Source organism: Pan troglodytes, chromosome 2, assembly GCF_028858775.2.
Source record: "Pan troglodytes isolate AG18354 chromosome 2, NHGRI_mPanTro3-v2.0_pri, whole genome shotgun sequence".
Classification (NCBI taxonomy): domain Eukaryota; kingdom Metazoa; phylum Chordata; class Mammalia; order Primates; family Hominidae; genus Pan; species Pan troglodytes.
The window spans coordinates 51,261,532-51,284,639 of NC_086015.1; the positions used below are offsets into that span (position 1 = coordinate 51,261,532).

The window sequence follows — 23,108 nt, forward strand, 5'->3', positions numbered from 1 at the left end:
GCCCAGCTACAGAAAGTTCGACTGAGCCATCAAGGTCCTCCAGCTTGATGACTCTGTTCAGTGAGGCACAGCAGAGCCAAACTTACATGTCTGGGCCAATCAGAAGGTGATGTAGGAGGCTGGGTGCAGTGGCACATGCCTGTAATCCCAGCACTTTAGGAGGCCAAGGCGGGCAGAAAACTTGAGGTCAGGAGTTCAAGACCAGCCTGGCCAACATGGTGAAACCCCATCTCTACTAAAAATAAAAAATAAAAAATAGCTGGGTGCGCTGGCACATGCTTGTAATCCCAGCTACTCAGCAGGCTGAGGCAGGAGAATGGCTTGAACCTGGGAGGCAGAGGTTACAGTGAGCCAAGATTGCACCACTGCACTCCAGCCTGGGCAACAGAGTGAGACCCTGTCTCAAAAACAACAACAACAAACAGGGGCATTTTTTAGATAGGAAAAAAATGCCTTGGAAACAGCATAGACTCATGTAAGTTTCCTAATAGGCATTTTCATTATAAATGTAATGAGGATAATTCAGAGAATTCTGCTTAAGCTGCACATCAGGCTGTGGGGCAGCTCTTGGGGCAGGCAGTTTTCCGATTTTCATCCCACTGCAGCTTGCCAGTATATCTTCTCTTGGCAGAGTGGGGTATACTAAGTCTCTCCCTGCTGTCTGTTTATGCCTGAGGCTCACAGCCCTTTACACCACTTCACAGAATCACCGACTGGCAGAATGGGAGGGTCACTGCAGGTTATCAGGCCAACTTCCTTGTTCACAGAGGACAACCCTGAGGTTGAGAGGGTCTGAGCAACTCGCCACAGAAAGCTTGTGGAAGAGGTGGATTAGGAACCCAGTCTTCTGCCTTATAGCCAGCCCCATCAGCCAAAGAAATTCTGAAGAAGCAATTCTACCCTCTTGAAAACAGGCATCAATACCGAAGACAGTGCTGAAAATGACCTGAGAATACTGGCTACAGTCTAGGAAAGGCAGCAACCAAAATAATTTTTCCACATCTCTCTCAAGAACTCATGTTTGTAAAGAAAAATGCTTATCAGAAAGATTATAAACACATTCACACTGGATGGCACAGAGACTCACTCAGTTGGCCAGGGCCAACAGTGCAGATCTTAGAACACAAATTACATGAAAAAGCATGATTGTCCAACTTCACCAGGCGTGGTGGCTCACACCTGTAATCCCAGCACTTTGGAAGGCTAAGAGGACCCCCTGAGCCCAGGAGCTCAAGACCACCCTGGGCAACATAGGGAGACCCCATCACTACAGAAAAAAAAAAAAAATTAAGTCAGGCGTGGTGGCGCAGGCCTGTGGTCCCAGCTACTTGGGAGGCTGAGGTGGGACAATTGCTTGAGCCCAGGCAGTTGAGGCTGCAGTGAGCCATGACAGCGCCACTGCACTCCAGCTTGGGTGACAAAGCAAGACCCTGTCTAAAAAACAATAATAAAAAATAAAAAATAGGGGCATGAAAAACCTTCAAGACAGGTACAACGTCCACCCAGCCAGGTTCACGGGTAGCAATGTTGATAATCCTAAGCTAAGGGAACACCAAATAAGAAAAGATAAGAAGGCCAAGCATGTTGGCTCATGCTTGCAATCCCAGCACTTTGGGAGGCTGAGGCTGGAGGCTCACGAGGTCAGGAGTTTGAGACCAGCCTGGCCAACACAATGAAACCCCGTCTCTACTAAAAATACATAAATTAGCTGGGGGTGGTGGCAGGTGCCTGTAATCCCAGCTACTTAGGAGGCTGAGGCAGGAGAATCGCTTGAACCTGGGAGGTGGAGGTTGCAGTGAGCCGAGATTGTGCCACTGCACTCCAGCACTCCAGCCTGGGTGACAGAGCTAGACTCCATCTAAAAAAAAAAAAGATAAGAAAATCTTCAAGAATACAGAAAAGCAGAAAACCATACAAAATAATGCCATAAAACCTGGGCAAACCGCCCCAAAATGTGACTTTAATAGCCTGCTGTCACATTGGCTTCAGGGGTGGTTTTTTTGTTGTTGTTTGTTTAGACAGATTCTCCCTCTATTGCCCAGGCTGGAGTGCAATGGCATGATCTCCACTCATTGCAACCACTGCCCCTCAGGCACAAGCGATTCTTGTGCCTCAGCCTCCCGAGTAGCTAGGATTACAGGCATGCACCACTACACTGAGCTAATTTTTACATTTTTTAGTAGAGATGGGGTTCTCCATGTTGTCCAGGCTGGTCTCGCACTCCTGGCCTCAAGTGACCCGCCTGCCTCAGCCTCCCAAAGTGCTGGGATTACAGGCATGAGCCACGCACCCGGCCCAGGGATTTTTTTTTTTTTAAGAAGTAAAACATTTCAGATAAATGTGAAGCTTCTGCATACCATGCTACAAATCCACTCCCCTCCCATCCCAAAAGGAAACCTCTGGCCTCAGTCTGGTTTTTTCACTTCCATGCATTTTTTCTTTTACTGCACACACATATATCCATTAATGATATCAGCATCTCTCTGCATGTTTTTATATGTGGTGTAAATAATAGAGACTGTTGTTTGGGCCACTTCAGGCATCTAGTCTTTTTCTCACTTGAGGTTTATCCATGCAGGTAGCTCTAGCTCTGGCTCCCTCATCCCACAACTCACTTAGCTACTCCCCTGTTAAAGGATATTATGTTTCTAATTTTTTGCTATTATAGTAAGTACTATAAAGAGTCACTATTTAATCCTTATTACAATAAGTCTATAAAGAGACTTATAGACTCTATAGAAGAATGGTGCTCACAGTGCTTGTTTTAATAGTGACCTGTAGTCTCTCACACATGTGAGAATGTCTCTAGACTATATATACCTAGAAGCAATACTGCTGCTCTGTAGAAGGGAGAGGAGTGCTAAACAACATTTATTGAACATTTACCCCACGACAGCACTATGCTAAGAGGTTTCTACACATTATCTCATTCTTCACAAGATCTCTTTGAGCATGGATTGTGTTATCTACCCAACTTACAAATGAAGAAACTGAGCCTTAGAAAGTGTAGGTATTTTGGCCAGGTGTGGTGGCTCACTCCTGTAATGCCAGCACTCTGGGAGGCCAAGGCGGGCAGATCACCTGAGGTCAGGAGTTCGAGACCAGCCTGGCCAACATGGTGAAACCCTGTCTCTACTAAAAATACAAAAATCAGCTGGGTGTGATGGTGTGCGCCTGTAGTCCCAGCTACTTGGGAGGCTGAGGCAAGAGAATAGCTTGAGCCTGGGAGGGAGAGGTTGCAGTGAGCTGAGATCGCACCACTGCACTCCAGCCTGGGTGAGACTCCATCTCAAAAAACAAAAATTAGCTGGGCATGGTAGCATGTGCCTGTAATCCCAGCTACTTGGGAGGCTGAGGCAGAAGAATGGCTTGAACCTGGGAGGTAGAGGTTGCAGTGAGCAGAGATCGTGCCACTACACTCCAGCCTGGGTGACATAGGGAGATTGTCTCACACACACACAAAAAAGTGTAGGTATTTTGCTAAGGCTATATACAGCTAATGGAGGAAAGAGCAGGGTGCTAAACCCAGGAGAGCCCAATCCAGTCACCATGGCCTTAACTAGGATGCCAGTGGTTCTCAAGTGTGACCTCAAGAGAGGAGGCCTCAGTGTCATAAAAGGGCCTAAAGAACTTATTAGAAATGGGATAGAAGCCGACCTTAAGATGAAATTTTTAAAAAAGAAAGAAAAAAAAGGGCATCTTCAGGCCCCACCCTAGACCAGCAGAATCAGAAACTCTGGGAATGGATCTAGTGACCTGTGGTTCAACATCAGTCAGGTGACTGTGATGCCTTGTCACATTTGAGAACCGCTGCTCTAAGCTCCACTCCCTCCCCAGTCTCCAAACCATGGGTTAGTTCTACAGAGCCACAGGGACTGTCATTTTCCTTCAGGATTTAGAATCTGAAAAGTATAACTGGTTTGTCGAGCTTAGGGCTTACAAATGCTCCTTTCTCCATGAGCTATGATTCCATGAGCATCTTAGAGGAAAGCCAAATTAACAATAAATGTGTTTTTACTACACCAGATGGTGCCAGAATGCTCCCCAAAGTGGTTGTATCAATTACACTTTGACCAGAAGTGGACAAGAGTTTCCATTTCTCCACATTCTCATCATCATTTTGTGTTGTCAAAAACATTCTAGTTTTTGCCAATTTAAGGGTAGAATTCCAACGAGGTTTTAATTTGTATTTCCCTTGTTAATGGTGATGCTGAGCACTCCCTCTGATTGGCCAGCTGTTTACTGGGAGGAAAGAGATTCTGTAGTGACATAGCGAGGTGATTCTGAAAGATGGTCCACACTTTAGCCCTTAGCTCTAAGGAAATCTCATGTAGAAGCCTAGAGCACCCAGAGTTTGTAGAACTAACCCATGGTTTGGAGACTGGGGAGGGAGTGGAGCTTAGAGCAGCGGTTCTCAAATGTGACAAGGCATCAGAATCACCTGACTGATGTTGAACTACAGGTCACTAGATCCATTCCCAGAGTTTCTGATTCTGCCAGTCTAGGGTAGAACCTGAAGATGCCCTTTTTCTTTTCTTTCTTTTTAAAAAATTTTCTTTGCTCTCCCTCTCCCTCTCCCTCTCCCCACGGTCTCCCTCTCCCCACGGTCTCCCTCTCCCTCTCTTTCCACGGTCTCCCTCTGATGCCGAGCCGAAGCTGGACGGTACTGCTGCCATCTCGGCTCACTGCAACCTCCCTGCCTGATTCTCCTGCCTCAGCCTGCCGAGTGCCTGAGATTGCGGGTGCGCGCCACCACACCTGACTGGTTTTCGTATTTTTTTGGTGGAGACGGGGTTTCGCTGTGTTGGCCGGGCTGGTCTCCAGCTCCTAACCGCGAGTGATCCGCCAGCCTCGGCCTCCCGAGGTGCCGGGATTGCAGACGGAGTCTCGTTCACTCAGTGCTCAATGGTGCCCAGGCTGGAGTGCAGTGGCGTGATCTCGGCTCGCTACAACCTCCACCTCCCAGCCGCCTGCCTTGGCCTCCCAAAAGGCCGAGATTGCAGCCTCTGCTTGGCCGCCACCCCGTCTGGGAAGTGAGGAGCGTCTCTGCGTGGCCGCCCATCGTCTGGGATGTGAGGAGCCCCTCTGCCTGGCTGCCCAGTCTGGAAAGTGAGGAGCGTCTCTGCCCGGCCGCCATCCCATCTAGGAAGTGAGGAGCGTCTCTGCCCGGCCGCCCCGTCTGAGAAGTGAGGAGACCCTCTGCCCGGCAACCGCCCCGTCTGAGAAGTGAGGAGACCCTCCGCCCCGCAGCCACCCCATCTGGGAAGTGAGGAGCGTCTCCGCCCGGCAGCCACCCCGTCCGGGAGGGAGGTGGGGGTCAGCCCCCGCCAGGCCAGCCGCCCCGTCCGGGAGGGAGGTGGGGGGGTCAGCCCCCGCCAGGCCAGCCGCCCCGTCCGGGAGGGAGGTGGGGGGGTCAGCCCCCCGCCTGGCCAGCCGCCCCGTCCGGGAGGGAGGTGGGGGGGTCAGCCCCCCACCCGGCCAGCCGCCCCGTCCGGGAGGGGAGGGGCGCCTCTGCCCGGCCGCCCCTGCTGGGAAGTGAGGAGCCCCTCTGCCCAGCCACCACCCCGTCTGGGAGGTGTGCCCAGCGGTTCATTGGGAACGGGCCATGATGACAGTGGCGGTTTTGTGGAGTAGAAAGGGGGGAAGGGTGGGGAAAGGATTGAGAAGTCGGATGGTTGCCGTGTCTGTGTAGAAGGAGGTAGACATGGGAGACTTTTCATTTTGTTCTGTGCTAAGAAAAGTTCTTCTGCCTTGGGATCCTGTTGATCTGTGACCTTGCCCCCAACCCTGTGCTCTCTGAAACATGTGCTGTGTCCACTCAGGGTTAAATGGATTAAGGGCGGTGCAAGATGTGCTTTGTTAAACAGATGCTTCAAGGCAGCATGCTCGTTAAGAGTCATCACCACTCCCTAATCTCAAGTACCCAGAGACACAAACACTGCGGAAGGCCGCAGGGTCCTCTGCCTAGGAAAACCAGAGACCTTTGTTCACTTGTTTATCTGCTGACCTTCCCTCCACTATGGTCCTATGACCCTGCCAAATCCCCCTCTGTGAGAAACACCCAAGAATGATCAATAAAAAAATAAATTAATTAATTAAAAAAAATTATTGACTGGCAAAAAAAAAATTTTTCTTCATCTTAAGGTCGGCTTCTATCCCATTTCTAATAAGTTCTTTAGGCCTCACATGTGAACTTGTTGGTGGCCTGACCTAGCCCTTTTACCCCATGACAGCCCCTAAGGGTCTCCAGGGACTCTGAAGACTCTGGCCAGTCCAGGAGTGGAAAGGGGCTGACCCAGGGCTGCATGGGGATCTTTGGTTGAGGCAGGAAGGGAAGGCTCGCTTGTGTGACCCAAGTAGCAAACCCATACACTTTCCCCACAGTGGGACACCTGTCCACAACCCCTGCTGTACCTCAGCATCATACTTTTCATTGATGGCAGGCTCAGTGGTGACTAGCTTCATCCTGCTGGCAAATCTCAGTGAAGATAGCTGCAAAACAGAGCAGGTAGACATTAGATGGCTCGCCACTGAAGTGAGACCCCAAGAGACCGGCCTTCTCAGAGACCTTGCCTGCCCCTTCCTGGCTCCTTAAGCTCCCTTGTCAACCCATGTTGGTTCCCTTCCCCCGGAGGACATTGGTCAAAAGAGTTCTTGGGTATGAGGTCCCCATGAGAAGAGCAGGAAGGTGACAGAGGGCACATCCAGCAGCCTGGTCCTCGTCATGTAGACTGTGAGGATGCGCACTGGTCTATTTCTTCATCCAAACCTGACCACTTTCTATCTCTAGGCCTCTGCTCAGGTGACCCCCTGCCTGGAGTACCCTTTTCTGTCCCCCTATGCTGTCTGCCTTCCTGCGTTCCACTCTCTCTCCAAGGCTCAGCTGAAAATCAGCTTCCTTCCTGAAGCCCTCCTGGTTTTCCTTCACATGAAACGTCTCTGCCCCTTCCACAAACCACAGTGTTCCCCCTCCTTCACGCAGTTTTCAGGGTCTCGATCAGCCATGTCCAACAGAGATACAATGCAAACTACAAATGTAAGCCATACGTGTAATGTTATATTTTCTAGTAACCATGTAAGAAAAGCTAAAAAGAAGCAGGTAAAAATAATTTTAATATGTTTTATTTAAATTTTAACCCAAGATATCAAAAATATTATGGTTTGTTTGTGGGGTTTTGTTTGTTTTGTTTTGTTCTTTTAAGACAGGGTCTTGCTCTGTCATCCAGGTTGGAGTGCAGTGGTACAGTTATAGCTCACTGCAGCCTCTACCTTCTGGGTTCAGGCAATCCTCCCACCTCAGCCTCCTAAGTAGCTGGGGCTACAGGTGTGAGCCACTGAACCTGGCCCCAAAATGTTATAATTTCAACATGTAATCAACATTTTTAAATTATTGAGATATTTTACCATCTGACATGGTTTGGATCTCTGTCCCCACCCAAATCTCATGTTGAAATATAATCCCCAATGCTGGAGGTGGGGCCTGGTGGGAGGTGATTGGATGGACTTCCCCTTTGGTGCTGTTCTCATGGTAGTGAGTGAGTTCTTATGAGATCTGGTCATTTAAACGTATGGCACCTCCCTGCCCCTCACTTTCTTCCTCCTGCTCCTGCCATGTAAGACGTCTTCTCCCGCTTTGCCTTCCACCATAAGTAAAAGCTCCCTGAGGCCGCCCCCAAAGCAGATGCTGCCATGCTTCCTGTACAGCCTGTGGAACCATGAGCCAATTAAACCTCTTTTCTTTATAAAGTACCCAGTCTCAGGTGTGAGAATGGACTAATACACCTTCTTTTTTGGTGCTGGGTCTTTGAAATCTGGTGTGCATTTTACACTTGCATTATATGTCAGTCAGGACCAGCCACATCTGAGTGCTCCATAGCTACATGTGGCCAGTGGCTGCCATAGTGGCCAGTGCAGGTCTAGCCCCTGAGCAGCGTCTGCTCAAACTTTACCCTGTGAAGACCCCCCTGAGCCATTCCTGGGAGGGCAGATGCTCAGGCCCCCTGATGAATAGACTCAGCAGTCTGGGTGGGAATGGGTAGTTCTGCTGCATTTGGAGGCAGGGGCCTCTAGCCACACATGCTAAGAAAGGCTGCTCTGGGGCGTGACCGATCTGTTAATGAAGCCTGGACTCTGCCCACCAGCCTCAGCCAAGTGTCCTCCCCACCATCCACAGGGAGTCTCCACAGGTTTGAGCTGAAAGGCTTCACTGCCAGCACAGAGATGGGCTCCTACCAGTCTTGTCCCCTGTATACACTTCCCTCAGGGACCTCTCTGCTGCCAAGCCACGAGGCCATGTCAGGACAGGAGGCGTACTGGGCTCTCTCAGCCTCCCTTCAGCAAGGATTATCGCTATCGTGTCTAACCCTGCATCCAACATCTGGGGCCTGGACCTCCCAGAGTGGCCTCAGCTTGCTCAGCCCTTCATTCTGTGAGAGAAGGGGCAGATAATGGGTAGGTAAGCTCATGCCAAGTTATGATAGGGCCAACCCTTCCACAGCGCTTGCTGTGGCCAGGCTCTGTTCTAAGTGTAGAAGTGTGGTTGCTCATTTAATCCTCGCAACTTCCTATAAGGTAGACGTATCATCAACCCAGTTTTATAGACGAGGACACTGAAAAACAGGGAGGTCAAGGCACCCACCCATGGCCACAGAGCTGGTCTGTGGCCACACAGGAATTCAACTCAGGCACTCCAGCTCCCAAGTCTGTGCTCTTCACAGCTGGGAGCAGGACCAATAGGAAACCCATCCTAGTGCCTGGGTGGGGCCTGGGAGGGGCCAGAGGAGTAGTTTGCCAGGTGATGGGGAAGGGATAAGTGCATCCTGATGGAGGGACAGTACGCCCCAAGTGTGAGGGAGGCGAGAGCCAGGTCAGCATCTCAGGTGGACTGAGACAATGACAGGGTGCTCTGGGAGGAGGCTCAGTGGTACCGGCAGTGGAACTGAGAAAGGCCTTGAGGAATCATGGGCCTGGGGAATCAGTTTCTCAGGTAAGGCCAGCAAGTGGTAGGTGTTTGGTAAATGTTGAACCTGAAAGGAGGGAAGCATTGGAATGCTCGTTAGCCTTTGCTACTCAGTAACAAGGCCAAAAATTCAACTCAGCAGAGGTCTAAAATGTGTGTGTGTGCTGACTGGCCTCTGTGTCTTTGGCCCATTGCTTGTGAATAGAGATTATTTGCAAAATAGGTAAAATGAGACCACTAGGAAAGATAAATCTCTGCATAGAAGCATGCTCCAAAATGGACTCTGGGGTCCCCGGGACACTAAGAGTGATGCCTGGGGGGTCCCAGCAGAGTCTCTCTGGAGGGGGAGCCAGCCAAGGATAATTATGGCTGGAGGCCTATGAGGCAGCTATGGGAGCAGGCCCAGATGCCATGCCTCATTGCTTGGATGTTAGCTGAGGGGTGGAGAGCTCCTCCTTGGCAGTGACGAACAGCCAGGGGTCTCAGGAGGCAGGCCCAGAGATTCTTGCCTCAGGCCATGCTGGGCTGTCTCATATCTCAATGAATGATCCTGAAATGAGGAAGCAGTCTAGGAGTGGCTGGCCCCTAAGTGGGCCAGAGGAAAGACTGAAAGGGCTCTTCCTTGGGCAGTCTACTCTGGTGGCTCAGAGCTCAGCCACTGACCCCCTGCATGACCACTGACAGATCTCACAACTTCTCTGTAAGGTGAAGGGAGAGCTGCCTTGATAAGGTGTATATGCGCTCTGTACAGAGCTGGCTCACAGCGAGCCCTCAAGAAGACGTCTCTGTCATTACAGGTGGTGTTGCTTCTGTGCAGGGCCAAGTCAGACTCTCCTACTCCAAGTACAGCCGCAAGTATGGCCATGTCCCATCCCTGTGGTTACTCAGCACACATGTACAGTGTCACTGCATAAAGCAATACAATCCACGATGAGAATAGTTTTAAAGTTTCAACACATTTGGAAGAGACAATCATTAGCTTCCATACCCCCAATATACCTTTGTCCCAAACCCCTGAGACCCCTCCAACAGCTCCTCTGAGCTCTGGGTTCCGTCCTGGGCAGAGAACCCAAGTGGTATATGGGCACAAGCCCCCGGAGACTGCGGGTACCAGGAGTTGTTTCCTGAGCTGTAACCATCACAGGAGGTGGGGATAAAGGGAGACAGGGAGCTTCTACTGTCTTGGAGGGCATCTTTGTTAACAAGGCAGCCAGGAGGCCCATTTCTTATGGCTCTTCTTGGGTTCAACCATGCGGGGTTTTTTTGTTTTTTTTTTTCTTTTCTTTTGAGATGGAGTCTTGCTCTGTCACCCAGGTTGGAGTTCAGTGGCCCAATCTCCGCTCACTACAACCTCTGCCTCCAGGGTTCTCCTGTCGTAGCCTCCCAAGTAGCTGGGATTACAGGCGCCCGCCACCACACCCTGCTAATTTTTATGTTTTTACTAGAGACAGCGTTTCACCATGTTGGCCAGGCTGGTCTCAAACTCCTTACCTCAAGGAGTGATCTGCCCACCTCAGCCTCCCAAAGTGCTCGGATTACAGGCATGAGCCATTACACCTGGCCTCAACCATGCATTTTATGCCATGAGACCAAGAAGTTCCAGAAGCCTTCCTCTGGGGATGCTGCCTGCACGTCAGCTGGAGCTCTCCTCCCCTGCCTCCCAAGTCCCAGGGTGCTGGATGTACGACAGGAGCACTCTTCTTGGAAGCTGGGACAGTCCCTAATGCACACAGCTGCGAGACCCTGCAGGCATGTCTTGCCCTGAAGCATCTTTGGAAATAATCTGTTTCTCCTAAGTAGATTCTCCAGGTGACTGAAGCTTGCCTTAAACATCCACACTTGAAAAGTAAAATGTCTAATGATAGCTTTCCTAATCTGTCTTTTGTGGGGTTTTTTTGTTTTGTTTTTTTGAGACATCTCACTCTGTCACCCAGGCTGGAGTGCAGTGGTGCAATCTCAGCTCACTACAACCTCTGCCTCCCAGGTTCAAGTGATTCTCCTGTCTCAGCCTCCCGAGTAGCTGGGACCACAGGCATGCACCACCATGCCTAGCTAATTTTTGTATTTTTAGTAGATAGGGTTTCACTATGTTGGTCAGGCTGGTCTTGAACTCCTGACCTCAGGTGATCCACCCGCTTCAGCCTCCCAAAGTGCTGGGATTACAGGCGTGAACCACCACGCCCGGCCCCTAATCTGTCTTATTTATGATGGGTGGCACTTCAGAGGAAGGTTGGGAAAGCCCCAAGCTGGAGGTGCTCAGCTGTGTGGACTCACCTGTGTCACTGGGCTAGACCTTTATTCCTGCCTCTAATTCTCACAAGCTTCTCCCTTCCCCAGGCCACCTGTGTCCTGCCACTTGGATAATCTCCCTGACTAATCCCACCTCTGGCCACAGCCCTCCCCTACTCAAACCCTGTGACAGCTCCAGCCACCTGCAGGAAAACAGCCAAGGCCTCGGCCAGGCCACCAGAGCCGATTCAGCCCCTGTGATTTCTTTTCTTCTTCTTGCTGAGAGCCCCCACCCCCCGCAGTAGATAGATGTTCCTGGTGTGGGTCACATCTTCAGTCCCACTATTACCTCTGCCAGGAATACCTCTGCTTATCCTACCGCCCATCCTTTAACCCCAGCCAGCTCTGTGCCCATCTTTCCCTACTCCAGCTTCAGGAAAAGTTCCCCATCACCCCCATCCTGGCCTCCTCTGAAGGTCTCCTCCCTCTGGGCCTCCTGTTACTTAGGACCATGGCTTCTCTCTCTTTCTGGGTTGAGGATGCTGAGGCCCAAGGGCATTTAAGACTAATTTCTACCAGGTTACTCCTGCTTACCATGGTGCACATGGCAGGTGCTTAATACCATCTGCTCATACTGGCCTTATAACCACAGCCTGGAACCCTGTGGGGTTTTCAAGATGTTTAAACATGTGTGATTATAAAGAACAAGTCACCAACGATCCTTCTTGATCCCAATTCCAGGAGCAGCACCCCAGGAAACGTGGTCCTTGTCTTCACAAAGCTGGCTCTCAGCCTCCCTCCTCACACAGTCTCCCATGCTGAGCCTGCCTGCTGGCTGGCCCTTTTCCTCCGCACAGCTTAGTGCTTGGTGTGTGGATCCTAGCTCTGGGCCCCCTCAGCAACTGTGGCTCAGACTCACCCCTGGATCCTTCCACTCTTGACAATGTCTATGGCCACTGTGCCAGGGTAGCCAGCCTGGAGCCTTACCCTGCCCTGGCACCCATGAAGGGGGATTCCAGCCTGGTTTCACTGACTGTCTTTACATACCGTTTCTTCTAACTGGGCAGCTTCTCCATAGATGTTTGTCACGAGGACCATATTGCAGTTTCCCCCTGCGGAAAGCAAGACACAGAAGGGCTATGAACCATGTGTTTTTTCTGCTCCAAAGGAGTTGATGGGGTCTGTTATATACTGAATGCTTTTTATTTGTTTTTTTGAAACAGGGTCTCACTATGTCACCCAGGCTGTAGTGCAGTGACACAATCACAGCTCACTGCAGCCTCAGTCTCCTGGGCTCAAGTGATCCTCTTGCCTCAGCCTCCCAAGTAGCTGGCACCACAGGTGCACACTACCACACCTGGCTAATTTTTTTTGTTTTTAGTAGAGATGAGGTCTTGCTATGTTGCCCAGGCTGGTCTTGAACTCCTGGCCTCAAGCGATCCTCCTGCCTCAGCCTCCCAAAATGCTGGGATTACAGGTGTGAGCCACCACACCTGGTCAAGACTGAATGTTTTTGTCCTTATAAAATTCATATGTTGAAGTTGTAACCCCGACGTGATGGCATCTGGATGGAGGACTTGGGGAGGGGGAGGTAATTTGGTTTAGTTGAAGTCAGAGGGTGGGGCCCCCATGATGGGGTTAGTGTCCTTATAAGGAAAGAGACCAGAACCCTCTCTTTCTTTCTGTGTGAGGATACGCGAGAAGGTGGCCATCTGCAAGCCAGGAGGAGGGCCCTCACTAGGCATTGAATCTGCTGGCACTTGAATCTTGAACCTTCCAGTCTCCAGAACTATGTGAAATAAATGCCTATTGTTTAAGCCACTTAGTTTATGGTATTTTCTTATAGCAGCCTGAACTGAGACAGGGTCAGAGAGGACACACACATCTGTGAGGCTGGGAGGTAAGGGGAAGAGAGAAAGAGAGGCCACCACATGTACCTAAAAGAGGATCCAGGAGAAAACAGCAGAGGAGAGATGATACAGGGCAGGGAGGGGCAGGGACAGGAGAGGGAGGTATGAGTTGGAGCTTTGCTCAGGGTGGCACTCAGTTAACAATCAGACACTAGTGACTGTGTTGTCAGGCTCAACACAAAGGCCTAGGGCTATGGGGATGATAAGACAAAGCCCCCGCTGCTCTGTACAGGAGGCTGCAGGGGAAGGGAAGACACCATGGGAGAGAGGCCCTCGCCCCAGGTCTTCAGGCTGTGAAGGATTCTGCCAGCTGTCTCCTCAGGACAAGGGGAAAAGAGAAGGTATTCCTAGCACAGGTAAAAAGCCTAAGGAAGGTTCTGAGGAGTGAATAGCATAGTGTGTTCTGGGCACAGTGCTTGATTCTGCCTTTCCAGGTGTCTGAAGTCACTGTGAATGTGCTGCAGGTGAATCCATGCCACCAGGAGGGAGCAATTCTATCGTCACCAGTGGCAGATGTGCCAAACCTGTCCCTCCCCAAAGACACAGACCCTCCTCCCTGGGCAGCAACTGTACCCCCTCACCTAACGAGTCCTTCAGAGCGTGGGTGAGCTTGCACTGCCGAAAGGGGATGTGGTCCCGCTTCTGGTCCCCAAGGGCAATGATGGCCTGCTCCAGGAATGAGAGTGATTTGTTGATGTAGGTGGCTTCCTTCAGGACTTGGCCCTTAGACTACAAAGCAAAGGTCAGTTCCACTTTGGATGGAATAAAGCAGCTGCCCCACTAAGAATAGCAGTCTTCCTGGTCTGGAGAAATGCTATAAGTCTGTGGTCAGGTCAGCGCCTCCTTCCCAGAACCAGGGTCTTCTTTCAATGTCATGCGATTGTATTCCATCTTGGGCTAATAATGATAATACCAAAACTCGGAAATATTCATGTGAACACTCACGTGAATACTCATGCGAATGTGAATGCTTACATGAATATTCATATGGACATTCACTCAAAGATTCACACTAATATGAATATGTACTGAAATACTTGTCTAGATATTTGAGCAAAGAATCCTGTGAATATTCACACAAACACTCATGAATGCACATACAAATGCTCATCTGAATACTCTTGTTAATACTTCTGCTAATACACTCATACAAATATTTATTTGAAATACTCATGCAAATACTCATATGAATACTCATATTCATTCACAAAGAAGCCAGGTGTGGTGGCTCACACTTGTAATCCCAGCACTTTGGGAGGCCAAAGCAGGAGGATCGCTTGAGCCCAGGAGTTCAAGTTCAGCCTTGGCAACATAGCGAGACTCCGTCTCTACAAAAAAATTTAAAAATTAGCTGGTCATGGTGATGCATACCTGTGGTCCCAGATACTTGAGACACTGAAGTGGGATGATCACTTGAGCCCGGGAGGTCAAGGCTGCAGTGAACTGTATTTGTGCTACTGTACCCCAGCCTGGGAGACACGGCGAGACTGTGTCTCAAAACAACAACAACAAAAACACACACAGAGAAATGCTATACCAGCAAGGAATATTTACTGAGCACTGAGTGCCAGGCACTTTGCTAAGAATGTAGAGGGCACTGTCTCATTTAATGTTTACAAAAATCCTCTGAGGTAGGAACCGCCCCCAGGTAATAGCCGTTCCCTTTTTGCAAATCCTGTCCCTCCAGCAAGCCCACATGTCCCACTTCACCTAGCTCAGGACTGTGTTCACAAATATCCAATGAGTCATGGACCAGATGTGCAGGCACTGTGCCAGAAAAAGGGCTTGTGGCTTATTGAGTAGCAACCTCCAGCCCCCATCACTTACCCCAGACTTCCCCAGCCTCTCTGAGCCTGCCAGATCCACCAAGTTAATTTTGGAAGTGATGTACTTTTCCTCTGATAAGGTCCGGGAATGGGCCTACAAAACATCCAAGCAGAAGTTAGACTGTCACAGGGAGAAGTTTCTAACTGAGCAGGCCCCGTGGGAATTGACTGCCCCGCCTGGGCTGATCAAAGAGCTTGCACCTACCTCTATGTAGATGGTGAAAATGCAGTGTGATCTGGAAGAGTTTTTGTTCATAGTGTGGGAGGCTATAATCCTGTTGGTCTCACCCTGAAGAGGAAGGGAATCATAGGCAACATTTCGAAAAACTAAAACGACAAGGCACTTGGGTCATTTTTCAATTATACCAATAGCTACACAAGTGGTCTCATATCACTGTGATCAGCTGGGCCTTCCAGGCAAACCTCTTTTATAAACTAATAGAAAGGGAGTCAAATTGGAGTCCACATCTACATTTTCACCCGCCGCTGGGGAAGTGTGAATTGGTATAGCTTTCTGGAAAGCAAAGTGACAATAAAAATCAAGAGCCTTAAAAATGTTTATGAATATTGAATCAGAATCAACCTGCATGTCCAACAATTTGGGAATGATCTATGTATACAGTGGGATATTGGGCAGCCAGGAAAATGCTGACACATAGTTTTTAATAACAGAGAGAAATGTAGAATCCAAAATCATATTATAGCATAATCTAAGAAATGCAAAAGCATTCATAGAAGAAAGAAGCAGAATTCTGCTAATAAGATGTTAATAATAGTTGCTTCTGGGTTGGGGTTTATAGGTTATTTTTTCTTTTTTATACAGTTTTGTGGGGTTTTTTTAGTGAGCATGTATTACTATAAAAAATAATAATTTATGTTTTTATTTATTTTGTGTTCTCCTTTTTTTTTTTTTTTTGAGAGAGCATCTCAGTCTGTCACCCATACTAGAGTGTGGTGGCACGATCTCGGCTCACTATAACCTCTGCCTCCCGGGCCCAAGCCATCCTCCCACCTCGGCTTCCTGAGTAGCTGGGACTACAAGCGTGCACTACCACACCTGGCTAATTTTTGTATTTTTTGTAGAGACAGGGTTTCACCATGTGCCCAGGCTGGTCTGGAACTTATGAGTTCAAGAGATCTGCCCGCCTCGGCCTGCTACAGTGCTGGGATTACAGGCATGAGCCACTGTGCCTGACCTAGTAATTTGTATTTTTAAAGGGACAGTAGGCCCTTACCTCTAATTTACAGGAGGAGGCCTTATGACCAGAATATACTTAAAAAGGAATTTTTTGTAGAGACAGGGTGGTGGTGTGGTGGAAATGGCTGTTCTTGGAGAAAAAGGTCCTTGAGGGATAGACTGATGTCTCCTTAAATGCTGATAAGAAGTGCTATGAACAAGCCCCAAAGTGAGGGTGGGGGACAGCCCCCCCTGGGGAGAGGAGAGCACCCGCTGAAGAGGGAAGGCCTGAGGCTGTGGAGCAAGCCTAGCAGACTCCTGTGGCCATACCTCTATAGCTTATAGTAGTGAGGCTATATAGTCTATGGTCAGGCCTGTTCTACAAATCCAGTGACACTCACCAAGAATATAAGGGGTCACTTCATTTTTCTTCTTCTTTTTTTTTTTTTTTTTTTGAGATCATTCTCACTCTGTTGCCCAGGCTGAAGTGCAGTGGCGTGATGTTGGCTCACTGCAACCTCTGCCTCCCGGGCTCAAGTGATCCTCCTACCTCAGCCTCCCAGGTAGCTAAAATCACAGGTACAGGCCACCATGCCAGGCTAATTTTTTATATTTTTTTGTAGAGACAGGGTTTCGCCATGTTGCTCAGGCTGGTCTTAAACTCCTGAGCTCAAGCAATCCTCCTGCCTTAGCCTCCCAAAGTGCTGGGATTACAGGCATGAGCCACCACAGCAGGTCATTCACCTTTACTCTTCAGTCCCCCTTCTGAAGTACCCTCTTGCCTTGTCTTTCTTTTTTTGTATTTTTAATAGAGAGGGGGTTTCACCATGTTGGCCAGGCTGGTCTCAAACTCCTGACTTCCAGTGATCCACCTGCCCCGGCCTCCCAAAGCTCTGGGATTACAGGTGTGAGACACCGCGCCTGGCCTTGCCTTGTCTTTCTGGCCCTTTAAAAAAGATCCTGCTATTGACGTTGAGGAAGTAAGTTGCTATGTTGTGAGAAGGCACTATGATCATGCCTGTGAATAGCCATTGCACATGTGCCCATTGCCTGGGCAACATAGCGAGAACTTGCATAAAAAAATAAAGAGTTCCTAGCCTATATGACTTCTAAAAGAATAACATACACTTGACTGATTTCTTTTCTTGTTTTTGATACAGAGTGTTGCTCTATTACCCAGGTTGGAGTGCAGTGGCATGATCTCAGCTTACTGAAACCTCTACCTGCTGGGCTCAAGTGATCCTCCCACCTTGCCTCCCAAGCAGCTGGGACCACAGGCATGCGCCCCCATGCCTGGCTAATTTTTGTATTTTTGGTAGAGATGGGGTTTCACTGTGTTGCCCAGGCTGGTCTTGAACTCATGAGCTCAAGTGATCCACCAGCCTTGGCCTCCCAAAGTGCTGGAATTACAGGCGTGAGCCACTGTGCCAGTGCATTTGACTGGTTTCTAAGAGCCTTTATTTTATTTTTTTGAGATGGAGTCTTACTCTGTTGCCCAGGCTGGAGTGCAATGGCGCAATCTCAGCTCACTGCAGCCTCTGCCTCCTGGGTTCAAGCAATTCTCCTGCCTCAGCCCCCCGAGCAGCTGGGATTACAGGTGCCCACCACCACTCCCAGCTAATTTTTTTTTTTTTTTTTTTTTGAGATGGAGTCTCCCTCTGTCGCCAGGCTGGAGTGCAGTGGCACAATCTCAGCTCACTGCAACCTCCGCCTCCCAGGTTCAAGCTATTCTCCTGCCTAAGCCTCCTGAGTAGTTGGGAGTTAGCGCCACCACATCCAGCTAATTTTTGTATTTGTAGTAGAGACGGGGTTTCACCATGTCGGCCAGGATGGTCTCAATCTCCTGATCTTGTGATCCGCCTGCCTCCGCCTCCCAAAGTGTTGGGATTACAGGCATGAGCCACCGTGCCCAGCCTAATTTTTGTATTGTTAGTGGAGATGAGGTTTCACCATGTTGGCTAAGCTGGTCTCGAACTCCTGACCTCAGGTGATCCACCCACCTCAGCCTCTCAAAGTGCTGGGATTACAGGCATGAGCCACCACACCTGGCTCTAAGAGCTTTTGTATAGTAAGGATGCTAATTCTTATTTTTCTTTTTCTTTTCTTTTTTTTTTTTTGAGAAGGAGTTTTGCTCTTGTTGCCCAGGTTGGAGTGCAATGGTACGATCTTGGCTCACTGCAACCAGTGCCTCCCAGGTTCAAGTGATTCTCCTGCCTCAGCCTCCCTAGTAGCTGGGATTACAGGCACCCGCCACCACACCCAGCTTATTTTTTGTATTTTTAGTAGAGATGGGGTTTCACTATGTTGGCCAGGCTGGTCTCAAACTCCTGATCTCAGGTGATCCACCCACCTCAGCCTCCCAAAGTGCTAGGATTACAGGCATCACCCACTGTACCTGGCCTTATTTTTTTCCATACAAGAGCTCATAATTTAACTGAAAAAAGGGACATAAGAATCATTTCAACTATGTAAAGAAAAAGCTGCACAGGAAAAAAGACTGGAAGGAAATGAGCTAAAATATACATTATTGTTGCCTTATGTAAAAAACAGATTATGCATGAATCATTTTTTCTTTTTATTTATGTAACAGGAAAGGAAGAGGAAATAAAATTCTTTTTTGTTCCTATATATTTTTTTCAGCACTATCTGAACTTGCTAAATGTGCATATATTAATTTCCATTCTGATAATCAAAGTAAGTAAAAAACTAGCTGGACACAGTAGCTTGCCTGTAATCCCTGCACTTTGAGAGGCCGAGGTGGGAAGATTGCTTGAGCCCAGGAGTTCAAGACCAGCCTGGGCAACATGGCGAGACCTTGTCTCTACAAAAAAAAAAAAAAAAATTAAGTGGGCATGGTAGCATGCGCCTGTGGTCCCAGCTACTTGGGAGGCTGAGGCAGGAGGATCACTTGAGCCCAGGAGGTCGAGGCTGCAGTGAGCCATGTTCATGCCAGTATACTCCAGACTTGGAGAAAAACCAAGATCCTGTCTCAAAAAAAAGAAAAAGAACAAAGAAAAAGAAAAGCTGAGAAGCAGGGTGGCAGGGAGGGAGAGAAGGAAAGGAACCCTCAGGTTTTATTATCTCACCTCAAAAAGGAGGCTGAATGCATCCTCCTCCTGACTTGTGAGGTGAACTGACAAGCCCTTAATGAAGACTCCTTGGGGGTTTTCCACGATGGTCATTGGTGTGACTGAGGGTCCAACATAGGGCAGAGTGGACAGGAGATCAAACAGGCTCTCATTATAGATTTCCAAGTAGGAAACACGCACAGTGATGGCATGTGTGGGGCGTTCTTCGATCATCCTAAAAACCTAGATGACAGATTGTACAGCGGTCACCAAGAGCAGAACTCCAACAGCCAACTAGCATAAGGGGGGGCTTCCTAACTCAGAAGGGAACATCAAGATGTATAGAATAATTATTGTCCTAAAGGAATTGGGTGATATTTAGCATCATCTTGTAGTGTTTTGAGGCTTGACATCAGATTGGCTAACACTTGAACCATCTCACGAAGTAGAGGCATAATGAGTGGAAAGGACTCTGGAGTGAGGATTTCTTATTTTAGAGTCTCATCATTTATATGCCTCTTTCAAATCTATTTAATTCCATCCGCATATAAATCTCTGTGAATGAGGCAGTGCAGGGGCAATACGTATTTGTGGAAGGCACTACAAAATAAAATTATTTGTCAGCCGGGTGTGGTGGCTCACACCTGTGAGCCCAGCACTTTGGAAGGCGGAGGTGGGCAGATCATGAGGTCAGGAGATCGAGACCATCCTGGCCAACATGGTGAAACCCTGTCTCTACTAAAATTACACAAATTAGCTGGGCGTGGTGGCGTGCGCCTGTAGTCCCAGCGACTCGGGAGGCTGAGGCAGGAGAATCTCTTGAACCCAGGACGCAGAGCTTGCAGTGAGATGAGATCACGCCACTGCACTCCAGCCTGGGTGACAGTGAGACTCCATCTAAAAAATAAATAAATAAATAAAATAATTTGTCTATGGTCACTCAGCTAGTAAGGGTAGAAGTAAAGCCAGAACTCAGCCTTCTCAACTCCTAATTCCCTCCCCAGTGCTTATCAAGGAAGGGATAATTCCTGAGGTCCTGCCTTCCTCTAAGAATTTAGACCTGTTTTGTTCAAAATGGTAGACACAAGTTACAGATGGCTGCTGAGTATCTAAAATGTGGCTAGTACAAATGAACTGAATTTTAAATTTTATGTAATTTTAATTACAGTTAGATTTAAAAACTGATGCAATTCAGTTATTGGTAAACTTTAAGTATGTCTGGAACAACTTGGGTATGTAAATCTACTTTTTCAACATTTTATGAAATCTAAATACAGATCAAGCATTTCTGATAATATTTATGCCTAAACTGAAATGTGCCCCAAGTATAAAATATGTACTGGATTTCAAAGACTTAGTATGAGAAAAAGAATGTAAACTATCTCAATAAGTTTATATTGATTACATGCGGAAATATTTTAAATATATTTAAATAAAATATATCATTAAAATTAATTTCATGTTTATTTTTACTTTTTTAAATGTGGTTACTGGAAAACTCAAATTTGCATGTGACTTACAGTATATTTCTATTAGTGGCACTGGGCTAGATTACTAAAGTCTAAGATGCTGAGATACTGAAGCTTTGACAGTGGGATATTAAGGGTATTGCTCCAAAAACAGGAGCATGGATGGTTCACATACTAGAGGAATGTATACACTTCTTATAGGACAGGGCTGCAAAAAATCCTGTCCTATAACACTTCTTATAGGACAGGGCTGTAAAGCTGCCTCTTGGCAGCTTTTGCCTCCTACCTCCGACCAGAGGGTCCTTACAGAACCCAGGCTAGTGGGGCCCAAAGGAAGGCCCTTCTGTCTTATCTTCAGTTATGCTATTGAGACCCCCCGGGCTGACACAGTCCTGAAAGCTCAAGTCATGCCCTCCTTCTTGCTTTTGATCTTTCAGGGGCTGTGGTGGTGAAAAAAGCCAGAGTAGGCCAGTAAGGAAGCTCTGCAAGGGTCTGTATGCCCCTCATTAAAACCAGGAAAGAGAATGATTAGGACCTCCAAATCCTTAATTACAGGATCACAGACCATTGGAGCAGCAAGAGGCTGATTAGCATGCCTGACTCCCTCCTTCCCAAATGAGGAAACAGGCTCAGTGTGGGTATGGCTCAGAGTCTGACACCCAACCTCCTGGTTTCCTGAGGCCCCCGACTCTACTGACTCCAGAGCCCTGTGTATGTTGTCTCCAGTACCAGTATCCACTGCAACTCCTTTGAGGCCTGGTCCCCACTGTCTCTAGTAGCTGGCCCAGGGTCAGTAACATCTATGGCAGAGAGAGGGAACCTGTGTGGCATCCCACCCTTGGGCCCACTCTCTACCTGCTGCACGGCACGAGGGAGGATCCCCCGGTGCTTGTAATTCTCAGTTGCCCCCATCATGGTGTATGTCTTGCCAGCTCCCGTCTGCCCATAACACATGATGGTGCCTGCAAACATTTCAAAACACGGTGACATCCAGGAAAATAGCTCCAAGGATAACTCTCCCCTCTCCCAGCATGCCTGGTGCCAGCCAGGGCCCTTTGCATGAAGATGGCCAGTGGGAGCAGCCAAGAACATCAGGAATTCCACCATGGAAGAGGATGGGTGGGCAGGGGAACAGGGACAAAAGTGGTCAAAACAAGGACATCTGCCCTGAATCTGTGGTCCCCACAATGCTCTGCTGTTCCCTCCACCAAGAGATGATCCGGCCCTAGGGCTTCTGAGAAGGACAGGGAATCTCAGGGTACAGAGGAACTGGAACTTTTCCTAAAAAGATGAGGAGGGAGATAGGAGCATTAGACTCCAGCCCTTCTCTAGCACAGCTATGAACTGCCAGGGTCTCAGGGTTGGCAGGAGGCATCAACTTCCCCACAGAGGCAAAGAGGGGCTTTCAAAATCTCCAGGAAGAGATGGAGTGGAAAGGGCATTTTCTGTCAAGGGTGAGAATTCTTTGTAGACTACAAATTCCTGCAGGATGAAACAGGGCTCCTAGTTGGTTCCATGTCACTTCCAGAAATGTACCACCATGATCAGGCCCTGATCTGGTCCACTGCCCACCCTGGGAAGACTTTCATTGCACTTCTCAACATCCTTTAGGTCTACCATCACCACCAGGCTCCGGGACACAAACCATGCAGTCACCCTGAGCTCCGGCTCCTATCTGTTCTTCCCCTTAGCATGGGCAGCCTGAGCCAGACCCCATCCCACAGGCTGCCCATGGGCATTTACATGGCAGATCTGCCCAGGCAATGCTGGGCTGTGGAAATTTTTTGCCTTTGTCACACAGACACTGTAGTTCTTGGGACTGGTAGCAGGTTTTACACAAGCGATCCTGATTCAGCACCTGAGTTGGAGCCAGAAATGGTGTCTATTAACCCAACACAAATGAACAGGAAGGAGTCACTTCAGCTGCAAATCAGAGCCCATTTGTGGTTCCACAGCACCAGTGCTCAAGGCTATTCACCTCCCTGGGCCTTAGTTCCTCTGTCTTCACCTCCTCAAGGTCACAATCAGAGCATCATGAAAACCAAAAGAGAACCTCCTTAAGTCAGTGGGGACCACACCTACGTATCACATTCAGGATAAATTACAGCATCTACACTCAATGCACTTTTAAATATAAAACCTAAACTTGCAAAACAGGGAACATCCTAGTCAGCAGCCACCAGATGGCAAAGTCTACAAACTGTGACATATTCTTTTATACAATCCTATACTAGAATATCAACTGTACATTGATTGTGTTGGTAGAATACATGAAAATAGCTCCTAGCAGGAAGACAAATGTTTGGACTCCATCAAATTTGTCATAAAGACGCATCTTCAAAACTAATACTTGAGAGATTTGAAACAGGATAATTGAACCCCTGTGACCTATAGAGAGCCACAGTCTTTTAATTTTCCTATGAAGGTAGAATCCCAGGACATTGGATCAAGCCATGCCCACAATGTCAAC

The 23,108-nt window shown here is 48.5% G+C and overlaps 1 protein-coding gene across 38 annotated transcripts in view; it reads right to left on the minus strand.

Moving 5' to 3' along the window:
* Nucleotides 1-23,108, minus strand: part of KIF9 (kinesin family member 9) — a 53,525-nt gene that overhangs the window by 23,005 nt on the left and 7,412 nt on the right. For 15 of the 38 annotated variants that reach the window (XR_010155180.1, XR_010155175.1, XR_010155179.1 and 12 more), the window contains 7 exons: nt 21,494-21,600; nt 19,188-19,412; nt 15,130-15,213; nt 14,926-15,018; nt 13,680-13,827; nt 12,236-12,300; nt 6,415-6,492 (listed from right to left, as the gene is read on the minus strand). Coding sequence is in view for 29 of the 38 variants with exons in the window: in XM_016940937.3 (XP_016796426.2) it covers nt 6,415-6,492; nt 12,236-12,300; nt 13,680-13,827; nt 14,926-15,018; nt 15,130-15,213; nt 19,188-19,412; nt 21,494-21,600 (800 nt within the window). In the remaining 9 variants the exon portion in view is untranslated. The remainder of the gene's footprint in view (nt 1-6,414; nt 6,493-12,235; nt 12,301-13,679; nt 13,828-14,925; nt 15,019-15,129; nt 15,214-19,187; nt 19,413-21,493; nt 21,601-23,108) is intronic. The other 23 variants (XR_010155177.1, XR_010155174.1, XR_010155178.1 and 20 more) reach the window with 5 other exon arrangements.